We start from the raw sequence: 10,247 nt of genomic DNA, 5'->3' as shown, positions 1-10,247 counted from the left end.
TTGTAAATACCCCAAACGTTTTGCGATGTTTTTTTTCATCGTTGTCCCCACTTTTGTTTTTTTTTCTGCTTTGTTTTCGACCCCCTCGAAAAGAAAAACTCTACATTTGTATTTTGTCCACTCTGTGTTGAGCCCTGTGTGGCTAATAAAGAAACCTATCTATCTATCTATCTATCTATCTATCTATCTATCTATCTATCTATCTATCTATCTATACATACATACATACATATATAAAACAAGTTTGCAATAAAAGAAAATCCTAACAATAATTATTTCAAATGACTTTTCATTTCAGAAAAGAGGTGATCTTAAATGCTATTAACAAATTGACAGATGTTATATTCTTAATTATTTACATCTCACTCGTTAATAACGTTTAAATACTTATATCATCATCCTTTGATTTTTTTTAATGATGAATTTTAAAGATTCTGAAAATGATTTGCGAATCGAAGAATATGAAGTCAGTTTACAATTGATATGAATTTATATTTCAACATGTTGACCAATTGAAAATCAGTTTGCAATGTTTTATCTAGGTGTAGGAACAATAGAAAATATAAAATGTTGCTGTTAAAAAGCAATGTTATATGCAAGGAATTGATGAGAACGAATGTGAGATGCATTCACTGGTCTGTATCAGTCCAATGTAATTGTGATAAATGAGGAAAGGAGAAAATACAACCCTGATGAGAAACCAACTGTGAAAGATCTTCATTTAAAGAGGTCAGATGAATATTTCTTAAAGTCACTTTATAACTTATTTAATTTTAAAACTCTAAAACAAGAAGTTATTTGCAAATTTCTGATGCAATTTGAAAACTGACTGATTTTCTAATAAAATGTGTTAGGGTGTATGTGCGATACTATCAAATTATTTTCAAAGTAATAAGTTTTATATAAGCAATGAGATGGAACAATAAAAAAATGGGTTTAATTATGTTTTAAAGTGGTAAGTTTCAAGAGAAGTGTAAAAACATTAACAGATATTTAAGAAGTCTGGAAAAAACTGCAAAAATAGGGAATGCACTCACCTGCAATCCAGCATATTTGTAATTCCATTTGCCACATTTATTTTGACAATTCTTTATAGTAAGATTTTCACTCATCCAAATTCTGCTTGTCATTACCCTCGACATGGCTTTATCATGAAAACAGCCGATGTAATCTGCTTATACAAAATAATTAATTCATTTGAGTAATGAAACATTCTTTTTTAGTCAAGGTATAAGGCACGAAATTTTTGGAGAGGGGGCCAGTTGATTAGATCGATCACAGTACGCAACTGGTACTTAATTTATCGACTCGAATGGATGAAAGGAAAAGTCGACATCGGCGGAATTTGAACTCAGAACGTAAAGACAGACGAAATACCGCTGAGCATTTCGCCCGGAATGCTAACGTTTCTGCGAGCTCGCCGCCTTAGAGTGATGAAATATTAATTTTTTTGTTGCCCACAGGGGTCTAAACATAGCGGGGACAAACAAGGACAGACAAAGGGATTAAGTCGATTACATCGACCCCAGTGCGTAACTGGTAAATAAGATTTAATCGACCCCCGAAAGGATAAAAGGCAAAGTTGAGCTCTGCAGAATTGGAACTCAGAACGTAAGAACAGACGTGCTAACGTTTCTGCCAGATTGCCGCCTTAGTGTGATAAGATAATGATTATTAAATATAATATACGAGCTGATAAAAATCACGGCTTATCTATGAACAATAAGACGAAAGAACATATGAGAAGGCAGCACAAACAACGATTTATACAAAAGAACTGTCAACGAAGAAGTCTATTTATGCCTTCACCCGATCTGCTAGAAATAGCAGCCAAATCACCTAAAAATCGCAGCTTTCCATCTTAAAATAAGGCGGACACGCAGAGTAATGTAGTTCAATTTAGACTGGAACCAAAGAAAAGACGGCTAGTCATGGCCGGAACAGCTTTGATTATAGGTGTTTCTGGATCAGAAATGACCTATAGCTAAAGGACAACTTATTAAAAACAACAAAGATATCCAACCAATTCAAAATATATTAATAGTTTCTTACCTTGCTTCTTTACAAAAAGAACTAAAATTTAAAAAGAAAAAATTATTAATGTACTTGATGATGACAATATAATTTAATAATTCTAATAAAGTTATAGTTTAGTAAAGTGTGTTTAAGAATAAAATGAATTTCATAATATCTGAGGGCAGCTGTTTCATGCTCTGCAGATGTTTTATTTTCTGCAGCTGTTTCGTCTTCTTCATACCGGATCGTCATAAAAATTAAGAATACTAAGCATGTGATTAATGGGTGTCTTAATGCTGGTATTTTACTAACACTACTTACTAATGGAGTGAAATAGTTTTAACTGAGAATGGAATATTATGTTGTGGGTTTGGTGTCAAGTCATTAGCCGATAATTTCTTTAGTTGTCTTCAATATCATGACTAAGTTAGTAGGTGTTTTCCCGGAGTTTTAGTCTGTATTACATTAACTACAGAGCTCGCATGGTTTAGAGCTCGCACGTGTTACAGAGCTCGCATGGTTTAGAGCTCGCACGTGTTACAGAGCTCGCATGTGTTACAGAGCTCGTATGTGTTACAGAGCTCGCATGTGTTACAGAGCTCGCATGTGTTAACAGTATAAGACTGTGTTTTTTTGTAGTGTATTGCTAAGTGGTTTTATTAAAGAACAAATATGTGCGAAATTTCTTACCTGAAAAATATACGGATAGTGCGTAACGGCCTCCACATATATCGGATGGCTTACCCGGACATTTGGAGTAACATTTGGACTTATCCAAGACGCCGTGTTTGCTATAGTTATTAGCACAATAGCAATAAATTGAATCCTGAAAGAATTCGGGAATATTTTAATTAAAATTTGCTGTTAGTAGAGCACTGAACAACAGTCATGATGTATTTAGTCACGTCCCTTTATGCCAGAGTCGATTTTTGTTTGAAATATTGCCATCAAGTTAGTGAAGGAATGTGAAATCGGTAACAACTAACAAAAGAAGAAAACTGAGACATAACTTATTTTTTAAAATGCCGAATGAAGTTTTTTTTTTCTTTTTATCCAATTTCTAATAATCATCCACAAACTAAATGAAAGAATATCTCTTAATCATTTACAATAAGGAATGCCTGATCTCGAGAGACCCAAGGCGCCTGTAATAATCGGGCGAACGATTACACTGGTCAACAAAATGAAACTTTTTTTAATCATCAGAGTTGCTGATTGACTTTTCTGGGTTAATTTTTGATGCTGATTACGAATCTGAAGTCCGATTTCCTCTATCATGTCACATTTTCATGTTAATGATACTTGCTGTCTTAACGTATAGGATACGTAAAGCATGTCTATATAAGGTATAATTAATACAAGATACGATAATTTCATGGCTTTTTATTGTACAAAATTTAAATCATTGTGTACAAATAAGTTAGAATACACTCGAATGCATAACAACTTAAAATCTTTGGGATTTGGACTTTCTATGGTGTTTTGTCTCAGGTTCATCCCTGTATAACATCCAACAGTAGTCAGCTAACATTCCTGCATTCCAAAATCCTTGATATCGTTGTTCCATCGATGCAATATCTTGATGAAAGCGTTCCCCTTGCTCATCAGACACTGCTCCAAGGTTCTCTGCAAAAAGGTCCAGATTTGAATCAAAGAAATGGACTTTTAGTGACATCCAACAGCCCATTGCAGCGTAGGAGTCTAGAAGTCATTTCACTACATTTCTAAACTCTAGAGATCTCTTGTTGCCTAGGAATTTTCACAGAGCCATTTGAAGGGTTCCCATGTTTTAAGCTCAATCTCATCCAGTGCTGTGAGGAAGTGGTTGTCCTTCAAGAGTTCTTTTATCTGCGGACCTATGAATACGCCCTCCTTCAGTTTTGCCTCGGTGATTTTTGGAAATTTAGCCTTCACATATTCAAAACCTTTTGAGCTTTTCCGGGCAAGTGTCTTCACGAATTGTTTCATGAGGGTAAGCTTTATGGGAAGAGAGGGAAGAAGAACATTTTCTGGGTTTAAAAGTGGCTTGCTCTGGACGCTAGAAACTCCCGGCTCATATGATTTTCGCAAAGGCCACTCTGATTGCACATAGTGCTTGTTAGTTGCACGACTGTTCCACAGGCATAAAAAGCAACAATATTTCGTGAACCCAGATTGCATTCCCATCAACATTCCAATCACTTTCAAGTCTCCACAGATTTTCCAGCTGTAGTTTATATACTTTATGGCATTGAGGAGTACTTGCATGTTTTCATAACACTCCTTCATGTGCACTGAATGTCCTATGGGAATGGATGGTTTCTTATTGCCGTTGTGTAGTAGTACTGCCTTGAGGCTTCTTTTAGATGAATCAATGAATAAGCGCCATTCAGCTGGAACATGCTCTTGGAACAAACAGCGAAATAATTCATCAGTGTTATTACTGAAACAAAGTGGTCCATCAACAGAGAAGCATGAAGTCAGATCCCTATTTCTCTTCCTGAAATGAGTAATACAAACATCTTTCTTAAGCAGACGCTTTTCTTGTATGCGAGATGCTAATAGTTCAGCTTTATCCTTCGACAATGACAAGTCTCTGACTAAATCATTTAACTATCCTTGAGAAAATTTCTGTGGTACGTCTTCATTTTCAATCGTGAAATCTGCATCCACTTCAGTGTCTTCCACAGCAGTAGTATTTTCTTCAGGAAATACATCTTTGTCAGACATCTGGAGGCCATTTTCTGGTGGTATTGGAATTGGAAGATCATCATCGTTGTGTGGTACTGGTCTTCTTGCTGATTCCAACTTGGGATACACAATCTTATGCTTGGTCTTTACAGTAAACCCACATACATTAACGCTGCAGAAATAACAGCCCATGAAATGATCATTTGGCTCTCTCCATATCATAGGTATTGCAAACGGCATTGCTCTCTTCCTCTTATTTAACCAATCCCTTAGTTCATTTGAACAAGCTGAGCAGATGATGTGCGGGGCCCAACTCTTATCTTGATCCCCGTTGATGACACGTTGCTGAGCTTTGGTGGTAAATGAACCACAGACATGACAAAATATATCAGGACTGTTCTTGCAATGCCTTGACATCCTGAGTAGAATTTGATGATGACTTGGCACCTTAAATACAAAGTAAAATTTATGAAAAGAAAAGATTATGAAAACATAAAATTACAGAAAAACTGTGCCTGATAGAAGGAAACCGATTACATTTTTGAAATCCAGGGACAAAACTACATATAAAACACCATATAATATCCCTGATGAAAATTGACTGTTGACCAGTGTTATTATTAACAAAGAGCTGCTTGAAAGGAGTTATTTCTCACGATATATTGACACACTTATTGATGATATTGATTGTACAGTTGAGTCCCTTCCATGAGTGGGATTAATGCATAATTCATGACGTGCAGAAGGAAAAGCTTGGCACTATTTTAACAAACAAACAATTGTTCGGAAAACCATGAAAATTATGGTACCTCCCTGATTTTAATATTCTACATTCTTCTCTTGCAAAGATTAAGCTAACTACTCATATCAACATAAATCATTATTATATAAATGACATAAGATTATTACGATAAAACGAGCCTATCAGTTGGATTCTTGTTGTGTCAATGGTATTACTTTTGCGGCATAAACAAGCATGAACTAATTTCATTCACAACGCCTTTATCATTGTAATCTTGGATCTTTGCACGAATTATTAGCCTGTGATCATTAGTATTTGGAAATACTCCCTAAAAAGGTCGGTTCTTTTTTTTTATTACTGAGTGATGCCATTTTATCTCACTTTCAGGACTTAAAATCTTACTTGTTTATATATCCTGTCCATGAATTTACTCTTTGTCGTTAATTTTAATTTCTGCCTTCAATGCATTCCTCTGATGATCTATCAAAATATAGGATATGTTCTAACCAGGTGTTCACCTCTTGCTTTGCTGGGCTCATCACATTTTTTCGTTTTAAATGAAATGGATATCTAGATGTTTATTTCTAGTAAATATGATGAAATTAGCCAAACTATCCGTACCACCTTACATTCTCATTGGGACCTAACAATAGGCATTTGTCCCAGCTAATTGAATATAAATGTAAGAAAATTGCTACTTGAGTTTATTATACTCTTTTATTTGTTTCAATCCATGGTTTGGCATCATGCTAGGGTATTGCCGCTAATATGCAAATTTGCTGTACATACTATTCAAGTCTAAGTCATTCTGAGACCGATGCAGATATTGGTTGTAAAATCTGGAATGAAATATGCCTGAAATCATTTAAAGATATGTTGAACGAATTGTAAAAAAACAACTATACATAGAAAAGAGAGATATAGCCAGTAGATTTAATTGCTGGAACGTAGGAAGATGGATACCACAGTTGAATTTGGCAGTATTTGAAATAAGAATATAAAGGAGTAGTGAAGAAATATGTAATGAGTGTCATAGAAAAGGCAGTAATTTACAGTAGATAATGTCTTACTTGACTTACACTGAGAATATCAATGAATGTCACAAATTCTTATTTGTTACAGAATATAAAGCTTTGATGACAATATTTTACTGCCACTATAAAATACCACTATAGCAGGGGTGGGCAATTGTTTTGGCTCGGTGGAGGGGGGGGCACTTTGAGAGAGCCGTAGTTTGCAGAGAGCCGCACCTTCTATAACTGATTGTATTCATTAATTACCATTACACTTCATTAAATGCGAAGTACAAATTACGTCATAGTAATAAATAAAGCTAAAACAATAGTGGTACACAGAAAAGGTTTCATTAAATTTATCTATGTGCAAATTACAAATCAGCCAGCACAAGTAATTTAATGAGACAAATGTAACCTGTCACACTTATTTACAATTCTTTTGAAATTAGAAGTGAGGTTCTTTGTTGAGATCCTCATCACTGCCTGCAAGTTTATATCAATCACAGAAGATTTATTTTAACTCTTGTTGATTTCCATGCAAGAAAAACTTTGCTCACAAATATATGTGGATCCGAAAACAGAAAAGATTTCCACAGCAAATATTTTCACACATGGATATTTCTGTTTTTAACTTGTTCTCTGAAAGTTTAATCATACCCACATTTTTTCTAGTAAATGCTCTGGCCTCATCTGTTTTAATGCTTGCTATTCTATTCCATGACAAGGCACTTTTCTCCACACAATCCACAACACATTCAAACAAGTCCTGACCAGTGGTTGTATTTTTCATCGATTCCAAGCCAAGTAGTTCCTCTCTGATGACAAAATCTTCATCAATTCCATGGACAAAGATAAGTAACTGTGTAGTGTCTTGGTTATTAGTGCTCTCATCCAGTGCCAACGAAAACCAAACAAAATTTTTACTCGCTGACTTTAGCTGTTCTGTTAATTCGTTACTAATTAAGTCTATGTGCCGCACCATAGTCCTTCTTGATAATGAAATGGTTTCGAATTTGCTTCTTGCATCAGGGTACGGGACGCTTGCGCAATCTACCAAGCACTGCTTAACAAACTCGCCATCAGAAAATGGCTTGTTGCTTTTAGCGAGCTTGTATGCTGCCATGAAACTTGCCTCTGTAGCATTATCCCGAAGTGTCGACTGCTTTGTAAATATGGTCTGTCGTTTCTTCAGTTTCGTAACACACTGCAGCTTTTTTCCTGCGGTCTTCCTCGGACATTTCGTTACTAAACGCGCCATGTTGGTGGTGTCGTTTCAAATTGTATTCCTTGAATACAGCAACCGACTCGTGACAGTAAACAGATTGCCTTATTCCCTGGGCTACTGAACAAATATTTGTGCGTCCAGTCTTTATTGAACGCACATCATGTTTTTTTTTTTGATTTTGCGCTTTTTAGGAGGGCCCATATTTTCACGGGTCGGAACGTTACAGATCTTACTGTTGCAAAGAGAGAACTGTTGCGTATGAAGGGACTGCGCATGTGTATGAACGGGCACATGCGCAGTAGGTATCCGCCTATTAAAACACACGGCTAATTTTCTGTGAAACAAAGGAAGCAAGTCTCGGTTCAAGTTAGCTTTGGTACTAGCAGTTTACCGTGATTAGTTTACGAAAATTATAGACTTGGAAAATTATTTTGCTGAATGCTTCCGCGGGCTGTATGTGGTTCGCGAACGTAAATTGCCCACTCCTGCACTATAGCACCTGTAAACTTATAGATAAATTAGAATGAATTACTTACTTCCAAACCAGCATATTTGTATCCCCATTTTCCGCATACTACTCGACAGATTTTGGCTGTCATTGCTTGATTTTCCCAGACTTTACTTGGCATCGCCCTATCTTCAGAGTCTTTGTAACAGCCAATTACACCTAGTAAAAATAGACAAATCAAAAAGCATTAATTTATTCCAGTATATTGTGATTGATGTCAGTGCTTTGTTCCGACAGTGCTTTGTTTCGACAGTGCTTTGTTCCGACAGTGCTTAGTTCCGACTTTTGTCATTTAACTTCATTCGATCTGTTTCATTGTAAGAAATCTTTATTATATCTGAAGTTGCTGGTAAGTTACCAAAGAACGAACTTGAAACTAACAATAGATTTACACCTCGATGCTATTTTAATACTTATCTCACACTGTTAATACCCATGAGAAAGGTATGAAAATCACAATTCATTCCGTACAGTGTGATAATAAAACCAAATTTCAAATTTAGAACTTGACGGTCAGTTTTCCTTTGATCCTTCGCTAGTAGCACTAGTAGCACTAGTAGCACTAGTAGCACTAGTAGCACTAGTAGCACTAGTAGCACTAGTAGCACAAATTGGTTTCAATTCAATAATCTATACCTCATCGGAGATACAAATACCATGCAAAGAGACAATATCGAATAAATTTCGATTCACAGAGAGTTAAATCATTACACTTCTTATCAACATTAATGATTTGTATCAATATAAAAAATTATTATATTCTCATATTCTTTAGGTATTTTAGATTATATTTCTGTCCATGAGTATATAATTGCGCGTCCCCAGGTCCCTCTACAGTATATAACCACACAAAACTACAATCTAATGGCATACAATTCCTTGCTATATATTACCAAATCATAAGTATGCTACGCTTAAAAGAAATAACCATAGTATTTGGTTTTGGTATCTCATAAAATTATAACTTACAAATCGGAGTGGAATTACTGAATGAATTAATAAATTAAGCTGTGAATGATAATAGCAAAATTCGTGAAAGGAACACTTATAAAGTAAATAATTATTTCAGATTTGTAAGATTAATTTTAAAAGTATCAGACGATGGGAAATATTGAAGAAAGCAAAAAGTTATTTACCATCAAAGGATGACACTCTGGTAGTTGTTGCTGTCGTTGATTTTGTAATCGGATGCTTTGTTTTAGTTGTGACTTTAGTTGTTGTGTTTAGAACTTTAGCAATTGTTGATGTTATTTTTGTTGTAGTTTTTTCTGTTGTAGAAAGTGTTGTTGTAATCATGGCTGTAGTATAATGAGAATGTAAAAATCAAATTATAAATATCTTGACACAAGTAAATAACTTTACGCAGTTATACATACGCAAATAAACATATAAAACGTACATTAATGTTGAAAATTACACTGTGAAAAGAGAATAACACCACAAATGAAACGTAGTGGTGGCAAAACCTTTTAGAAGCAGGGTAAAAAGACCACGCATTATTTCAAATTTTGTTGATGTCTTTTCCTTCAGTTATCTATTTCAAGGTACATCACTATTACAATCACCTATTTGAAGACATAGTCACGATTAAGGACTCTGGATAACGCCGGCAATAAACTAACATTTCTCATACACTCTGATTTCATTTTGAAATAATAATTTCTCACTTAAACAAAGCTTGCAGTGAAGATTTGTGCGAAAACTGTCATGTACATAAAAGGTAGCATAGTGAAAGATCGAATTCACTACAACAATGTCCGGTCTTCAATGTTTGGTCAATTATTATTATTATTATTATTATTATTATTGAGTGAGAGAGCAGTGCATGCCATCAAAGCGACACTGGGGTAAAATATATGAAGCTCAGTATACCCATCATGACTACCCGTCTGATAAGGGTACACCAAGCACATGCATCACAGCCATATGTGCGCAACATAGTGTTTTCATATCAAGATAAACAGCGCATGACCTTGCAGGTGGGGCCCAGTTACAATTTTCTTCAGGTCGAGTAGCCCATCCAGCTCAAAAGGTCCTTGAATAAAGGTTATTTGAGGATGTCGAACGAAG

The 10,247-nt window shown here is 35.3% G+C and overlaps 1 protein-coding gene across 1 annotated transcript in view; it reads right to left on the bottom strand.

Moving 5' to 3' along the window:
* LOC106869731 (uncharacterized) overlaps positions 1-10,247 on the bottom strand; it is an 81,123-nt gene that overhangs the window by 32,222 nt on the left and 38,654 nt on the right. Inside the window, exons 5-9 of the mRNA XM_014915586.2 lie at positions 9,314-9,475; positions 8,206-8,336; positions 2,707-2,842; positions 2,053-2,073; positions 1,038-1,171 (exon numbers count right to left, since the gene is read on the bottom strand). Coding sequence (XP_014771072.2) covers positions 1,038-1,171; positions 2,053-2,073; positions 2,707-2,842; positions 8,206-8,336; positions 9,314-9,475 — 584 coding nt within the window. The remainder of the gene's footprint in view (positions 1-1,037; positions 1,172-2,052; positions 2,074-2,706; positions 2,843-8,205; positions 8,337-9,313; positions 9,476-10,247) is intronic.

This window comes from Octopus bimaculoides, chromosome 13 (assembly GCF_001194135.2).
Source record: "Octopus bimaculoides isolate UCB-OBI-ISO-001 chromosome 13, ASM119413v2, whole genome shotgun sequence".
Taxonomy (NCBI): domain Eukaryota; kingdom Metazoa; phylum Mollusca; class Cephalopoda; order Octopoda; family Octopodidae; genus Octopus; species Octopus bimaculoides.
This window is presented reverse-complemented; position numbering and strand designations above follow the sequence as displayed.